This window comes from Sporobolomyces salmoneus (genome assembly GCF_050403485.1).
Source record: "Sporobolomyces salmoneus JCM6883 DNA, S_salmoneus_JCM6883_v1_ctg26, whole genome shotgun sequence".
NCBI classification, from domain to species: domain Eukaryota; kingdom Fungi; phylum Basidiomycota; class Microbotryomycetes; order Sporidiobolales; family Sporidiobolaceae; genus Sporobolomyces; species Sporobolomyces salmoneus.
The window spans coordinates 64,604-80,788 of record NW_027481137.1 but is presented as its reverse complement, the minus strand read 5'-3'; the positions used below and the strand labels follow the sequence as shown (position 1 = coordinate 80,788).

General features: G+C 50.3%; 7 protein-coding genes across 7 annotated transcripts; 6 read left to right on the top strand and 1 right to left on the bottom strand.

The window, feature by feature from the left end:
* Positions 1-138: 138 nt before the first annotated feature.
* JCM6883_005479 (cation diffusion facilitator family transporter) lies at positions 139-2,202 on the top strand (the record flags this gene model as incomplete). The annotated part of the gene is made up of 9 exons (XM_076632417.1): positions 139-184; positions 249-330; positions 440-633; positions 698-1,293; positions 1,365-1,470; positions 1,532-1,555; positions 1,618-1,722; positions 1,795-1,924; positions 1,992-2,202. The coding sequence occupies 9 exons, from the start codon at positions 139-141 to the stop codon at positions 2,200-2,202; spliced, it is 1,494 nt and encodes a 497-aa protein (XP_076487569.1).
* A 278-nt stretch (positions 2,203-2,480) lies between these two features.
* Positions 2,481-3,945, top strand: JCM6883_005478 (uncharacterized protein; the record flags this gene model as incomplete). Its single annotated transcript, XM_076632416.1, has 7 exons — positions 2,481-2,539; positions 2,617-2,680; positions 2,760-3,019; positions 3,095-3,117; positions 3,188-3,521; positions 3,661-3,825; positions 3,903-3,945. 7 exons carry the CDS (start codon positions 2,481-2,483, stop codon positions 3,943-3,945), a joined length of 948 nt encoding a protein of 315 aa, XP_076487568.1.
* A 405-nt stretch (positions 3,946-4,350) lies between these two features.
* Positions 4,351-7,440, top strand: JCM6883_005477 (uncharacterized protein; the record flags this gene model as incomplete). The annotated part of the gene is made up of 7 exons (XM_076632415.1): positions 4,351-4,357; positions 4,461-4,564; positions 4,633-5,396; positions 5,480-5,539; positions 5,602-6,628; positions 6,705-6,990; positions 7,055-7,440. The coding sequence occupies 7 exons, from the start codon at positions 4,351-4,353 to the stop codon at positions 7,438-7,440; spliced, it is 2,634 nt and encodes an 877-aa protein (XP_076487567.1).
* Positions 7,441-7,775: 335 nt separating this feature from the next.
* JCM6883_005476 (uncharacterized protein) lies at positions 7,776-9,599 on the top strand (the record flags this gene model as incomplete). Its single annotated transcript, XM_076632414.1, has 3 exons — positions 7,776-7,920; positions 7,978-8,158; positions 8,222-9,599. 3 exons carry the CDS (start codon positions 7,776-7,778, stop codon positions 9,597-9,599), a joined length of 1,704 nt encoding a protein of 567 aa, XP_076487566.1.
* Positions 9,600-9,768: 169 nt separating this feature from the next.
* On the bottom strand, positions 9,769-11,341 carry ISC1 (inositol phosphosphingolipid phospholipase; the record flags this gene model as incomplete). Its single annotated transcript, XM_076632413.1, has 4 exons — positions 9,769-10,536; positions 10,599-10,905; positions 10,975-11,220; positions 11,292-11,341. The coding sequence occupies 4 exons, from the start codon at positions 11,339-11,341 to the stop codon at positions 9,769-9,771; spliced, it is 1,371 nt and encodes a 456-aa protein (XP_076487565.1).
* A 115-nt stretch (positions 11,342-11,456) lies between these two features.
* JCM6883_005474 (uncharacterized protein) lies at positions 11,457-13,396 on the top strand (the record flags this gene model as incomplete). The annotated part of the gene is made up of 3 exons (XM_076632412.1): positions 11,457-12,162; positions 12,239-12,684; positions 12,752-13,396. 3 exons carry the CDS (start codon positions 11,457-11,459, stop codon positions 13,394-13,396), a joined length of 1,797 nt encoding a protein of 598 aa, XP_076487564.1.
* Positions 13,397-14,111: 715 nt separating this feature from the next.
* Positions 14,112-15,949, top strand: JCM6883_005473 (GDP-mannose 4,6-dehydratase; the record flags this gene model as incomplete). The annotated part of the gene is made up of 9 exons (XM_076632411.1): positions 14,112-14,274; positions 14,391-14,460; positions 14,540-14,604; positions 14,678-14,704; positions 14,779-14,894; positions 14,965-15,306; positions 15,397-15,660; positions 15,733-15,855; positions 15,926-15,949. 9 exons carry the CDS (start codon positions 14,112-14,114, stop codon positions 15,947-15,949), a joined length of 1,194 nt encoding a protein of 397 aa, XP_076487563.1.
* Positions 15,950-16,185: the final 236 nt, after the last annotated feature.

The window sequence follows — 16,185 nt, the reverse complement described above, 5'->3', positions numbered from 1 at the left end:
CAGTCTAGAGTACCCTGCCTGCGACGGAACGGCAGATCAATCTCGATTACAAATCGTTCAAAATTAGATAATACTTTGCGCGATTACCTTTGCGAGGCTATTTCACACTTCTCTCCAACATCTTACGCCATCTCAACGATGTCAAACAAACGGAGGGCGTTCAAGCTAAAGCTACTGCTAGGAAGTACGTGAACAGCTTGTATCTATCGCGCGCAATCGCGAGCTAATCCCCCGAACTCCCTCTCCAGTTGATACGGCATTCCTGTTCCTCGAGTTGGGAGTAGGAACGGTGGTAGGTAGTTTGGCACTCGTAGCAGACAGTTTCCACATGTAGGTTTCTCTGGGTACCCACTTTCAATTTGGATTTCGATACTGACTCCCCCCCTCCCCTCATCTCTCTCCCGTTTCGAACCGGGCAACTCGGCCAAAATAATTACAGGTTGAACGATGTCTGTAGTTTAATCGTCGCACTCCAAGCTCTCAAACTAGCAGAATCGACAGAAGCATCCGCGAAACTCTCGTATGGTTGGCAAAGGGCCGAAGTTTTGGGTGCTTTGATCAATGGAGTTTTCTTACTCGCGTTGTGTTTCTCGATTGGGATGGAAGCGATCGCGAGGTTCATCAACTATACTGGTACGTCTGAGCCTACACTCACTCCGTACAAGATCGCTGGACTGACAGAAGGAGGAGTAATTAGAGGTCACAAATCCAAAATTGATTGTCGCGGTCGGAACTGCTGGACTCGTTTCAAACATTGTCGGACTTTTCTTGTTCCATGATCACGGAGGACACTCTCACGGAGGAGGAGGACACAGTCATGGCGGCGCTTCGAAACCCTCGACAAAACCTCGATCTCATTCTCACTCTCATTCCCATTCTGAACAACCTTCCGACCGTACTCCTCTCCTTTCTGGTTCTTCGATCGCTCAATCTAACTCCGCTGCTCGATCGCCGACTACCCCTTCTGGAGCATCATCGACTATCGTAGAAGATGATGAAGAGTCGGAATTGGGAGAAGCGGAAGACGCCATCGAAGAGGAATTGTTCGTCCACCCTGGGGAGCTACGTGCGAATGTGTTGAAGAAGGCTCATGATGCGGGCTACGGAGCTACGACCACTCAAGCGAATCACAAGAGGGGACAAAGTTCTTTGTCGAGCGTAGCGGATAACGGAGGTGATTCGCATGATCATTCTCATGAGGGACACGGAGGGCATGGTGACCATGGAGCGGAGACGGCGAGTGATGGAAATATGAATATGAGGGGAGTGTTCCTTCACGTTCTCGGAGATGCTGTGAGTTTTCTCGTCCTTCGTCTTCACTGAAACCAAGCTGGATTTCTGACGTTCTGGACGTGCTCGTGTAGCTCGGAAATGTCGGTGTCATTGCCGCTGGTCTGTTCATTTGGCTTACGGATTACGAATGGAGGATGTACACGGATCCGGGAATCAGTTTGATCATCACCGTTATCAGTCAGTCTTCCGCTCTGCCATTTCGCGCTTTGAGGTAGTGCTCACCTTCTCTCACTTTCAGTCTTCTCGAGCGCCCTTCCTCTCGGTAAATGCCCTCATTATCGATCAAATTCCGAGTTTGTAACTGACGTTTCTCTGTGATCGTAGTCAAATCCGCCTCTTTCATTCTACTCCAAGGAGTTCCGTCCTCGGTCCCTCTCGAACGATTGAGGTCATCGATCGCGGCAGTGCCAGGAGTCATCAATGTTCACGGTGAGTCTTGGAATTACTTTTCTAGTTCTTTCCGCGCAGAAACTGACCTTACCCCATCTCCGACCGCTACAGATCTCCACGTCTGGTCATTGTCGGAATCCAAGATTGTCGCTTCAGTACACATCATGGTTAAAGGCCCGGATCTTGTCGTCGTCAGTCGGGAGATCAAGCGTCGTTTCCACAGATTCGGTATCCACTCCTCGTAAGCCTCTTGAACCTATCACAAGCGTCGTGTAGCCAGCTGACATGTCCTCTAACCGTGCTCTCAGTACGATCCAGCCCGAAATCGTTGCGAATTCGAACGAAGTTCCCTCGATCGCTCGTTCAGCTTCTCACATCTCAGCTACTGCCGCTGCCGAATTCGGTTTGGAACAAGAAGGATGTCCCGTCTTGTGTGTCGACGATAGTTGTAGGGATGCTTCTTGTTGTCCTCCCGCTCCTCTTACCTCGGTAGCTACTCAATCAGTTTCTCAAGCTTGATTTCGCAATCATCCATTTTGCATCTTTTCCCTTTCGTCTCCCCCCTAGTCGTTTTTGACTTCTTACTTCTCTTTCTTTTCTTGGGTATATGTACTTCTGTGGTTGATCAGAGATGGACAATAATCATTTTGTAGCACTATCGTCGAAACTCGGCGATGCACGCGTCATGGAGTTTTGCGAAACGGGCGGGCGAGAGGGAGTTTCAGAAAGTTTATCGCTCCTCCTTCCGCCGAACCTGCTCTGTCACTCCTATTCAAGCCTCTCCTTCACTCATACATATGGCGGCCAAAGCGACTCCCGTCAGCGATAACGCGCTACCGAATCTCACTGGACTCGAGTGAGCAGCACTTCCTTCGTCTCCCTCACTGTGTGCCGGCCGAGGGGCTGACCTTTGATCGAGGTGACCCAACGTAGCTATGTCAAGTTCTTCGCTGCCGGTGCAATATGCTGTACTGCTTCGCACGGAGGAATGGTTCCCGTCAGTCTGCCCTCTCCGAGCTCTCTCTTCGTCGTAACCGAGCTGAAACGCGTTCGTCTGTCTCCCATGTGTATCACAGATCGACGTCGTCAAGACTCGTATCCAACTGGAACCGGCATTAGCGAAACTCGGCATGGTTCAAACGGGTCGAAAAATCGTCTCACAAGAAGGAATTCGAGGTTTGGCGACTGGATTTGGATCAACCGCGGTCGGATACTTTGGACAGGGAGGACTCAAGTTTGCGTTGAACGATTTCTTCAAGTTGCAATTCGCGAGAGGAGTCGGGGGACCAGAGAAAGCGGTCGAACATCGAATGGCGATTTATTTGGGTTCTGCTGCGTGAGTCGTCTCTCGCTCGTCATCAGTACAGACCTGGAGAGAGGATACTGACACAACGAATGAACGAGAACACAGAGTTGCCGAATTCTTCGCAGATAGTGCGTTTCTCTCAGTTTTCATTTCCGTTTCCGTCCTGAGTAACCGCCTACTAACCCCCATGCTGTACAGTCTATCTCGCACCACTCGAAGCGGTACGAATCCGACTCGTTTCAGATCGAAACTACGCCACGAATCTCCTCACCGGATTCAAACGCATGGCAGCCGAAGGAGGAGTGCGGGAACTTTACGCCGCCTTCGTACCCCTCTACTTCAAACAATCAATGTACGCGATCGGACAGTTTGCGACGAACGAGGTGCTTCATGAGTGGGCCTACAGTACGATGTCGGCGGAGAGACAAGCGAGTTTGTCGACTCTCGAACAGACCGGACTCACTCTAGGGTGCGGTCTTGGAGCTGGTGTCGTCGCTGCAGTGCTAAGTCATCCTGGAGATACCCTTCTCAGGTCCGTTGTTCTCTCGTTTCGTTTCCGTGCGAAACGTCCTTGCTGAATCTTTCCTTCGCCCCTCGTCTCCGCTAAACTCACCTTCTCGCCACTCGATCCATCCTCTCGCTCTCGACAACCCTCGGTACCGACTTCATAGTATGATCAACAAGGGAGAAGGAGGAAAAGGTTCAACAATGTCGAAAATGGTCAACTGTTCGAAACAAGTCGGTTTCGCTGGAATCTGGGCAGGACTCGGTCCCAGGATCATCATGACCGCTGGTCTCGTTTCGTCTCAATTCTTACTCTACGGTGTGATCAAGGAGTGAGTCTTTCTGAACCCGTTCAATTTCGCGAAATCGAAAACTGATTTTTCGTGCTTTTTCTTCGCTCTCCTCGCAGCGCACTCGGAGCGAACAAAGGTGTAGAGATTCGTAAAGATTAGAAGCATTAATAGCTAGTACTTGTATATACCTTGTGTCCTTAGTTTGTCGTTTCCCCAATACTATAGAGTTTTCTTTTTCGCAAGATGCAGTAATCTCAATCGAGCTTCCTGCTGCCTTCCGGCAGCTTGGAGTGCTCTTTCAGTACAACTCGAGCGTGATTGATAGGGATACAACTCGGTGAAATTCTGAGCTGAATTACGATTGTGCCGTGCGAAGTGCCTCTTCTTCCTTCTTCCACCCACTCTCGCGTCTATCGAGCGAGGCAACAGCACATCTCGTCAACGCTCTCAGCTTATCGTCAATTGATCCAGCGCCCTCGCCACTCTTCCTCCTCCCCTCCACCTCGCCCTCCTTCCCCGCTTCGACCCCCGACTCAACCTCGTCAGGGAGGCCTAGCGATAGTTATGGACGGTGAGCCGACACTCTCATATCTGTGTGGAGCGACAAACGCTGACTCTTGTCGCCTCCTCGCCTAACACTGACCCTTCATCTATTTGACGCATTCATCCGCTAGTCTCCTCGAGTTACGTCTTCAAACTGCATTATGATGATGGACCTAGCCACGTCTCTCGTCGCTATGGTTACACGGGCAAAATCGCTTCGCCTGCCGTCTTCTCTGTTAGTGTTCCGCATCGCTTCGTCATCCTCGTTCGGAAGTCGTCTAACCCCCCTCCTATCTCTGACAGGGTCTCTACGATCGTACTGCCCAAGTCCTCTCCATTCACCCTGGCACATTCACCCTCGCAATCCGAGACTCGCTCGGAAACCCCTCGATCAAACTCGATTCTTATCCAGATTTCGTCTCTCACGTCTGTCAACCCCTCTTGAACTCGCCTCATATCGTCAAGATCGATGAGAAGGGAAGGAAAGTCCTGGTCTTCATCGTCGAGAAGAAGGGAATCAAGAAGGAACAAACGGAAACGGAGAAACCTCTCGCAACTTCCTTCTCGAACACCGAGTCGACCACTGGAGAATCTCTTGTCGATTACTCGCCCCTTTCGACTGGTGGAAAGAATGGAATCGATCAGATCTCGAGACGATTCGAAGGGAAGAGTGGGATCGATGACATCTCGAAACGGTTTGAACCCGCTCGTCCTGCAATTTCGAAACCTGGCTACCACGCCGCGTACTCGACAAGCTCTACTGCCTCTTCGTCAACCTCGGGAGGAGGAGCCGCCGCTTCGAATCAGAAGGAGCAGGAAGAGGCCAAACCCGTCATCGCAAAACTCGACAAGAAAGAGACTTGGGGAAGCGTTCGAAACATGCTCGAGACTTTCGTCAAGGACTTGAACGTACACCTCGCCGATACTTTCGGAGACGAAGCTGGATCGTTCAGGTTGAACGCGGGAGAATCAAAGAAGGAATCGGCTCCCGTTTTCGTTTCTCCTCCTCGTGCGAATCCCGTCGAACCGAAGGTCGTACACAAGCACGTCTTCTGTGACCGTTGCTTGTACGTTCCTCTTCTGTATGTCTTGTTCAGTCGTTCTGAGACCTTGGGCTGACTCTTTCGTGATCTTCTTCGATCGCTCACAGAAAAACGATTTCTGGAAGTCGCTTCAAATGCCGTTCGTGCAGCAACTACGATCTCTGCGAGTGAGTGACAACTATGCTGCTCTGTATTTGCTCTCTACTGACTTCAATTGACGTTTATGCAGATCTTGCGTCGATTTCCGCACTCAGTTCCATCCCGGTGCTCACGCCTTCTCCGAGATCGTTCGACCTGGATCTGCCGCTCTTCCTTCTCTTCGAGGTGCTGTCGAAGTCGAACGTCAACCTACTCCTCGCGTCGTCACCCCCGCTTCGACCATTGTTCCCGCTCGTCCTTCTCCTCCCGCTCCTGTCGCCCGACCCCTCGTTCACAACGCTACGTGCGACATCTGTCAAAAGACGATCACCGGAACTCGCATGAAGTGCACCGACTGTCCCGACTGGGATTGCTGCGAAACTTGCTATTCCTCCTCTTCGACAACTTCCGAAGTCCATCCCGGACACAATTTCGTTTCGATCCACCACCCTCGCGACTTGAAATGGCACCCTCGAATCAACTCGACTCCAGTACACCACCACGTTCGATGCGACGGCTGTCAAACCTCTCCGATTCGAGGAGCTCGATTCAAGTGCACCCACTCGAACTGCCCCGATTTCGATCTTTGTCAAAATTGTGAAGCCGATCCAATCCCTCGTCATCCCCTCGATCATCACTTGTTGAAGATTCGTCAACCGATGAAAACCTTCTTTGGAATTCCTGCGGAAGGAGGAGGAGGAGGATTCGCCGTTTCGGTTCGACGTGCTCGAGAGTTCACCGGAGAAGGAGAAGGAGGAGGCGCTCAAGGTCCTACTGCTACGCCGGCGACTACGACTCATTCGAACCCAATCGCGAATCTGATCTCGACCATTGGAGCCGCCGTTCAAACTCATACTTCTTCTCTCACCTCTCCTCCTGTTCCTTCGACCGAGAAGGCCGTCTCGACGGAAAAGACTCAGACCTCGACTGTCGGTACTCAGGTCGGAGGAGATGAGGAGATGAAGGAAGTTGAGAAACCGAAAGAGGTTAACCAAGTCAAAATCGAATCGGAATCGGAATCTTCCGAGGATGAGAAAGAGGAAGAGGAGGAACAAGCGATGAAAGTCGATGCGAGAAAGAACGAGGAGAAACGCTTAGGTTGTTCCTACGTCGCTGACGTGAGTTCCTTCTTCTCGCCAGTCTTCCGGTCTGGCGAAAGCAGGATTCGCACTGATTCGTTCGCAATACGTACAGATCACTCTCCAAGATGGATCGATCGTTCCCGCCGGCTCCGAGTTCTGTAAAGTCTGGAAAGTTCGAAACTCTGGAACGATCGCCTGGAAAAATGTTCGACTTGTCAACGTCGGTGGATTCGAAGCGAACAACTCCTCGAAGCGAGGATTCAACGTAGCCGATCTTGGAGTTGGAGAAGAAACGGAGGTACAATGCGAGTGCAAGGCGCCGGAGGAAGATGGAAGGTTCATGAGTTTCTTTACATTGGAAGATGAGGAGGGAAACAAGTTTGGGGATCGATTCTGGCGTACGTCTCTCGCCTCATTTCAGTCCTCGTTGAGATACTGAAGATCCGGGTTTCATGCGCTCAGTCGATATCACGGTCGAATCTGACGGAACTCTACGAAATTCCGCCTCTCTCACTTCTTCCTCTATCATCACCCCCTCCCTTAACGCTGGAGGTAAAGCCGCTTCCATCCCCGCTACCGTAGCTTCGACTTCAACCTCTACCGCGACTTCGATCGCTCCATCGACGACTTTCTCCCTCTCTGAAGCGGAATCCGATTTCGAATCGATCCGAGGCGAACCTCGTCCTTTCGTTCAAGACAATTCGGCGACGATCGATACGGACGAAGAAGATGATGAAGATTACGTACCTTCGGAAGAAAGCAGCGATAGCAGTGAACTGGAATCGTCGGATGAGGATGATGAATTCGTTATGCTTTCCTCGGATGAGGGTGATGTTTGGAAACGATAGGTATCTCCCTGAATGATCAGCGGCTGTGGTTCTCTTTCGATTGTAGTACTATTCCCCCTTCTCTGGGTTGGTTGTCTGTTGATTCTCTTTGCTCGACGCTTTTCTGTTCTCTCCCTCCTTTTTCCGCTCCAGACACGAATTTTGTTTCTCGTACCTTACTCGTTTGCTTTTCGTTTGTCAATGATCATCTGTCCGAGATTCGCTCTAGTTGAGAATTCGCCAATCGCGAGTCACCGTACGCGAAAGAGCGAGCGAGAGAGCGAGAGAGGGAACGTGACTTCGCTCGCTCCCCTTCCTTTCTCTCCCATCACTCTCTCGCTTCACACGTCATCAACATGTCTTCAAAACGCTCTCGGGTAGCAGATGAGTCGTCTGATCTATCTGAGCTCGAGGAGGAGGAAGAAACTCGTCGACCGTTCTCGAAAGAGATCGAAATCCCGAAAGAGGTCTTTGCTTTGATTCTCGATTTCGCTTCACAGGGTAAGTCTTTCGACGGTCTTGACTCAATTCGGTCACCATCGAGAGCCTTTCTCACAGGTCAATCGAGTCGACTCGTTGAGTTCGCCTCTGTTTCGAAATACTTCTACTCGATCGCTCTACCTCTTTTGCACAAACATCCCTCGCTCGGTGGATTCTCACAAGTCAACAGATTCGCGAAATACAAGCGAACGAAGAAAGGGAAAGAGATTGAAACGGAAACTTCAAGTCTCAATCTCGAGTAAGCTTTTTCACTCTCTCTCCGTCTTGACCACCTCAGCTGATGTTCTCCGACTCGCGACAGACTCGAGACGATCTATCCTCCTTCCTTGACCTCTTCCGTCTCCTCCCTCCGCTCAATCTTCACTCCAATCTCCTCCTCCCTCACTTGTCTACACATTTCCGTTCCTCCCCCATCGCACAACCCCCTCCCTCATCTCTTCACCCCTTCCCTCTCCTCTCTCACTCAGCTCTCTCAGCTCGTTCATTTCTCCCTCAAAGGCGGTGAAATCTGGTTCCACGATCTCGTTCAAACTCTTTTCCCAGCTTGGTCCAACCTCGTTTCGTTCGAAACTTCAATCTTACGGGGGGATTGCAATCGACCTTTACCCTCGCTATCGAAAGAGGAGGAGGAGTCAATGCCGAAGTTGAGGAAAATCGTGGTGGAGAAAAGTTCAACTTTGACGGGGAGAATGGTGAAGGTTCTGTTAGGAGGTCAAAGGGAATTGAAATGGTTGGAAATGTCGTTACCGGGTGGGAAAGGATCTGGAGAAGTCGAAGGTCGAATCGCTTGGGGGGCTATCGAGGAACTGGTTGGGGGTCGCGGAGGCGAAGAAGAAGCAGAAGAGGGAGGAGAAGGGAACAAGAGTGGGTTGGAAGTTTTGAAAGTTTGGGATAGATGGGGAGAACAAACTGTCGCGTTGAAGAGGAAAGAGTTACTTCATCAGAAAAAAGTAGCGAAGGAGAAGAAAGGAGTTGGATCGAAAACGAAAACTGGAGTGAAAGGAAAGCAAGTCGTAACCGCCGCCGACGGCGACGAGGAGGGGGAAGAAACTGATCAACTCGCATCCGACGCCGAGGACGATCAATCCGACTCCAAGAAGGAGGAGGAGAAAGAATCCGAAGAATCAACTCACTCTGTGTCCCCCTTCCTCTCGATCCTTTCGCGTCCAAACTCTCTCCGTTCCCTCTTCCTCACCGTCGCCTATCTCCCTTCCTCCCCTGCTCCCGACTCTTTCCTCGAACTACTACCTCACCTATCGTCACTCGTTCAACTCACAATTGAAGATACGAACATTTCGGGCTTGAGAGGAATGGTACAGAGTGCGATCAAGAAGAAAAAATTGCCAAAATTGAGGGAATTGATCAGTGTTGGGATCAAGAAACGTGCTGTTAGATCGAAAGCCGCCGCGACGACGAAGAAGAAAGAAGGAGGAGGAGGGAAGGATCTAAAGAAAGGGAAAGGAAAATCGAAATCGAAGGCGGTCGAAAGTGAAAGTGAAGAAGATGAATTGGATTCCTCCGACAATGGCGAAGGGGACAGCGACGAAGACGAGAAGAAGGATGAAAAGAAGAAGAAGATGAACGGTGGAAGGATCATGTCGAAGACTGAATTAGCGTTTTACGAGTTTTGCAAGTCGAAGAAAATCGATTGGAAGATCAAGGAGGATTGGAAAGCCTAGCCTGACTTGTCTCTCTGCTGTCTGTCGTTCTGTCTGTTGTTGTTTGAAATTCCGTCTCTGTCTCTGTCTCTGTCCCTGTCGCCGTCTCTCCTCTCCTCCAGGTTTTGTTCGAGACGAGAACTTACATCGCAAAATTGAAAACAACAATAAGTAAGCCTTGTATCCACTCTCACCAGTTCCCCTCCTCCTGTCTCTTCCTCCTCCTCTCCACCTCATCCTCTATCTCCCCTACGACATTCCTCAATCCCCCTCTCTCCCAATTCCCCGCGATAAACCCAACATAAAGCATCGTCGATCCCGCTACTCCGTTCACCACCCCAAGAAGGACCCAGATCCAGTTCAACAATTTTAAAGGTTCGAAAGAAGCGGAGATGGAGAGTATGGGAACGAGGAGGAGGGAAAGGAAAAAGAGTTGGAGGTGATGGCGCGAGCGAAGGGAGTTTTGTCGGTAGGCTGAGGAGAGCGTCGACAAGGCGCGGAGTAGGAGCTCGGAAGCGTTCAGATGTGAGGGCGAGGATTGTGGGGTAGAGGAGAGAGTGAAGATCGTTTCGAGGGCGAAATGATCAGAGTAGGAAGTTGGAGGGGAGAGATTCGGTACGGTTTCTGTCAGTCTCAATTCCGTTGAGACGGCTTTCAAGTGATTCGAGGAGGCAGGAGGAGAGCGGTAGAAGATATAGTCGAGACGTTTCCCTCCTCGTATGATTACGTCGTCGGAAGGTGATTTATGTTTGAGTTTCTTTGCGGAGTAGGTGTTTAACGGTGAATCGCAGGTGATCCCGTGGGTGTGCATGACTTGGAGAGGAGATAGAGAGCGATGTTGGGTAGAGGCGATAGAGGGAGGTGCAGGATGAGTTTCGAGCCAGGAATCGGAGAGTTGAGAGAGGGATTGAATTAGTTGAATAATGATTGAATGGGGTTGAGAGTTGAAGTCTCCCGTCTACGCATACCGAGTCAGAGTTACGACGTCAAGAGTGGGAGTGAGGAAAGGGGAGAACTTACGCAGATGACATGTCTCCCTCGTTCCGTTTTTTCATTCACCAATTTCGCCAATTCCCAAGCCTGAGCGATCCTATGCGCTCCATCTAACTGATCTCCTTCCCCTCCTGGAGCATACATATGCGTATTCAACACGTCGACTAGGCGATCGATGCCTGGAACACGGATTGAGATCCCGCAAGTTGATTTTCCGGCAAAGAAATCTCCTTGGATGAAATGTAAGGGGAAACCGTTCAAAGGGTAGGCGGTGATGAAGGATGATTCGAGAAAATGTCGAGAGAGGAACGCTAGACCGGATCCGATCGCACCACTGCACAATCGGCGAGAAATGAGTACAGTTTTGCGAAGAGAAAATGAAAACTGAACGACGAGACTTTACCTGTAGAAGAATTTCGAGTAGATTAAACCAGCTCGTTTCGCCCGTTCCGCTATCAGATCGAAATCGTTCCTAACCCAAATCTCTTGCAACGCAATCACGTCGTATCCACCTCCAACTTCAGACTCATTCGGTAAATCACTCGAATCGGAATGGTAGGAGTTTCGGGAGGAGCCAGAGGAGTTTGAGATCCATTCTGCGATAGCTTGAATACGTTCTCGTCGTTTGTTCGCTACGATCCATAGTCCCCTATCGAAAGGTTGAGGGAGATTTCATCATCAGCTCTCGAAGTGGACAGCACAACGAAGAGGAGGACTCACCAGCAGTTGAGGGATAGTACTTTCAGTCTAGGTTCATCACTACCAGTCATCCTTCAAATCGCTGGTCGAGGCTCGGGCGAAAGACGTCGGGAAGAAGTTCGGCTCGGCTCTTCTTCCTTTTCCCCTCACCCATTCCGAACCAGCAACCACGCCTCGTAGTGTACGATGCAAGAACCAGAACCGGATCAACACTTGTCAAACGCGTCGTTCGAAGGTACAACACGTCGATTATCTTTCACTCTGAGCAGAGCCCCTCCCGAAGAATCCCCTTCCGTTCCTCCTATCACAGACTCTACCAATCCTGTCGACTCCTCCACAGAAGTGCAAGAGGCGCAACATTCGCAATGGACTGAACCTGAAGCAGGATTCGAAGCGATCTCGTTGAATGATCCGAATGAACCCTCCTCTTTTTCCCCTTCCTCTACTCGGAACGATCTCCGTCGAGAGTCGGACGGATCAGTCAACTCGAACACTCAGAATGAGCTAGCTAGTACGAGTGAAATCGCCTCGACTGCGCCAACGACTCACGCTCCGACTTCCCCTTCTTCTTCCTCCATCTCTTCTTCGAAACCTCCTGCTCCTTCCTCCACCACTTCACAACGTCAACGCAACGGCTCGACCTCCATGACTCCGCAAACGTCGGAAGAAGGAGCCGGAGGAGGAGGAGCGCAAGGGATGTCTCAACCACCCGATTCATCCAAAGTCGAACAACCTTCCCCAGCGAAACAACAACAAAACGCCTCTCGACCTTCAGTCATGCAAAAGATCATCTCTATGACGAGACAGAGGGATTTACCGCCGAAGAATCGAGAGGAAGAGGAGAAACATTTGAAACAATTGGCGGACATGTTGGCTGCGAGTAAGGAAGCCGGTAAGCTCCTCTCCTCTCTCTTCCTTTCTCCCCGTATGTCCGAGCGAAAAGCTGATGTGAAAGAGTGGTATTATAGAGAAACGAAAACGATTAGAATCGGAACAAAAAGCTGCGGCACGAGCTTCCGCACTCGCTTCAGCTCTCCCTACTTGGGAATCCCAAATCCTTCCGAATTGGAGAGCCGTCTTACACGATACGTCCGAAGGAAGATACCTCCGTAAACTGTGGTGGCAAGGAACTATGCCAGTGAGGTTTCGAGGGAGGTTATGGTCACTTTGCATCGGGAATGGGCTGGCGATTCCAAAGAATTCTTATGCGATCTCACTACAGAGAGCGAAGAAGGGATTGGAGGGAGGGAATGAACGATTGGAGGAGTTTAGGAGAGAAGCCGAGGAGGAAATGGAGAATGTTTTACCGAGTTTGAAGTTGTTTCAGAAGAAAGGAGGGGTTATGCATGATGATCTACTGGATTTGCTGCTGGCTTGGGCGGTACATGATCTTGATCGACCGATACCCAAATACGTGAGCTTCATCTCTCTCAAAACCACCTCATCGTGAGGTTTCGTGTTGACTTGATCTTGAATCACAGCCTCGAGGTTTAGCCTATCCAGCAAGTCTCCTCCTCGTCAACATGCCCCCGCCCGAAGCCTTCATTTCCCTTCTGAACCTAATCCACAAATCCTTCCTCAAATCCTTCTACTCCTCAAATTCCTCCTCCCTCTCTTCCTACGAACGAGTCTTCGACACACTCCTCGCCGATTCGATGCCCAAAGTCTACTCTAATTTCTCTTCCTCCGTCGTCCGTCCCTCCTTATACCTCGTCCCGTGGTTAACGACCTTATTCATCGGTTACCTCGAATTGGAACTGAGTACGAGGTTGTTCGACATCTTTCTGTTGGAAGGGGATTCGTTCGCGTTTAGAACGAGTTTGGTGTTACTAAAGATACTTGAACCGAGGTTGTTTAACCCGAATTTGGAGGAATTGGAAAACGTTTTCAAGGGGAAGGATCAAGGGGCAGTCGCGATCGTTAAACGGGAAAAGGGGCTACTTACAATAGGAGGAGATAGTACGGAACGGGAGGAGGGAAAAGGAGCGAGTGGAGTTGAGGTAGAAGAAGTTTATACGGAAATGGGATGCACGGAAGACAGAGTGTTTGGATTGTTGGAGGAGATGGAATGGAAGGAAGAAACATGGGATAGGCTGGTCGAGAGGGAGTTACCGGATGCTGATTAACGCTAGAGTTGGGGAGGTTATGGGAGTCTAGGGTTCCGTTAGTTTTTTTCGTTTTCGCACGCTTCATATGTTCTTCTTGGGTTTAACGAGCTGGTCACTCTCGTATGTTAGACTTATTTGCCATAGATTGCCTGGTGCAAGTTACATCGCCACGAACACGCCGAGTCGAGGAAAGAGTCGTTGAGCTATGATTTTCGATTTCAGCGCGACTCTCGCACGGCGCACAGGCGATTCAGATGCGGCGTATCCATACGACCCGCCTCGTCGTCTCACACGAAGTTATCCCACTCATACGGGCTCTTTCTAGCCTTCGATCTTTGACTTTGGTTCGTCGCCAAGTCGAGGAAGAGGGCCTCCGGAAATCCATTTTCTGCTTTAATGAGAAGAGGCAAGTCTTTGCTTTTTCGTCGAGGTTAACCTCGAAACATCAATGTTGTCGAGGGACATTAGATGCAAGTCGCAGGTCGCTTGCGAAACGAAACCGGAATCTGCGAAGGTGCAAAATCCTTCTCGCTCTTTTCGCGAATACGACGCGCCCCTTTGCGCGAATGAGTAGCAGAACGGAAATGAGGATGAGACAGATGAAAGGGAGAGTCTCACAGAGAAGCGTCCTGAGCGAGAGAGACGCGCCGAGAATTCACTTTCCTTTCTCTCTCTCCCTCTCCTCTCCCATCTCGACTCCCTTCTCCGATAGACCGATAGACACGAAGAAGAAATGTCTGCCGATTTAGCTACCGGAAACACGCCTTCCCGCTCCTCCGCAGCGCAACACACAAAAGGAGGACTCTCCCTTCACATGGCACCGACCTACGCCCCTACGATGGGAACCAGACTCGACCCTCAACAGTACAGAACTCGTAAAGTCGCCCTCTTGACCGGTAAGCCCTCGCTCTTTCGTTGTTGGGGGAGAGAAAGGCGATTCTTGCTGCCACGCCAACCCTTCGAGAATCTCTCGAAAACTAATCCAACTCGGGTGTACCCATTCGCGCGATAGGTATTACTGGTCAAGATGGATCTTACTTGACTGAACTCTTGCTCGAGAAAGGTTACGAGGTTCACGGATTGTGAGTTACTCTCTCTTCTCGATCTCCCTTTTGTTCTCTCTTGAGACGTGTTTTACTGATTCAAACTCGAGGGAAATAGGATTCGTCGTTCTTCTTCTTTCAACACGGGTCGTATCGAACACTTGTACCGAGATGTTCACGAGCGTGAGTTCCGACATTCTCGCTCACTCTGAACTGTTCTTCCGGAGATTGATCCCGATTATTCGTGTTGTTGTAGGCCCCAAGATGGTTCTCCACTACGGAGGTATGTTGCATCTCCCTGTTTCAGCTTGCACGCGAGACGAGTTGACTGAACTTCCTGTCCGCTTTTCCCGTTAGATCTTACCGATACCACCAACCTCGTTTCGATCATCTCTTCTGTTCAACCTACCGAAATCTACAACTTGGCTGCTCAATCTCACGTAAAGGTCTCGTTCGACATGGCCGAATACACCGTTAGTTTCACTCATTTTCGTTTTTATCGCAACCTCGGGCGAAACCTGATCCCGTGTGCTGTTTCTCCAGGGAGATGTTGACGGCCTCGGAACTCTCCGTCTTCTCGACGCTATCCGTACCTGCGGACTCACACACCACGTCCGATTCTACCAAGCCTCCACCTCTGAACTATACGGTAAAGTCGTCGAAACTCCTCAATCCGAAACCACTCCTTTCTACCCTCGTTCCCCCTATGGAGTCGCGAAATTGTACGCGTTCTGGATCGTCAAGAATTACCGCGAGTCGTATGGAATGCACGCTTCGAATGGAATCTTGTTCAATCACGAATCGCCTCGAAGGGGTAGGACATTCGTCACGAGGAAGATTTCGAGGGCGGTTGCGGAGATCTCGCTTGGTCAACAAGAATGCCTCGTATGTCAACCTTTCTCGAAGAAACTTTACCTCCAGAGGGAAAGAAAACTGATTTTTTACTTCCCGTTTGGTTGATGTGCTGTTTTCTAGTACCTCGGCAACCTCGACGCTAAACGTGATTGGGGACACGCTCGTGACTACGTTGAAGGAATGTGGCGAATGTTGCAACAAGACGAACCCGACGATTTCGTTCTCGCGACGGGAGAAACTCACCCCGTCCGAGAATTCGTCGAAAAGGCGTTCGGTCACGTTGGAATCACGATCAACTGGGAAGGGGAGAGGGATACGGTTAACGAGGTTGGGAAATGCTCGCAAACTGGTAAAGTACTAGTTCGAGTCGATGAGCGATACTTCGTAAGTCGATGGGCTTCTCCTGATCAGTTCTCTTTCTTTCGAAAACTGATAAGATTGCCATCCCTTTCTTAGCGCCCTGCTGAGGTCGATTTGCTTCACGGTACCCCCGCCAAGGCTGAAAGGGTTCTCGGATGGAAGCGTAATGTCGGATTCGACGAGCTCGTAAAGGAGATGGTTGAGGCCGATATCGAGGGTGTGAGTCGTCGTTTCTCTCAGTCTTTGCTGTATCGTCTTGACTTAACTCAGCGATTCGTCGATTACGCAGGCCAAGCGTGCTGACCACGACTAAAAACCTCGCAAGCAAGAAAAACGTTTTTCGCAATTCTGTCTTCTGCTCTTCCCTCGCATCTTTTCGCTCTCGCAAACTCCCCTTTCCTTCAATCTTCCAAACCACTCTAGACTGTTTCTTTCCCCTCTGTTCTTCTCAGCAGTGTTCTTTCTTTCTTTCAATCGGTTTTTGATTTCTCTTTTCTCTTATTCGGTATCGGTCTTTTCTTTGTTCTCCACCAGACATCAGTCACTACT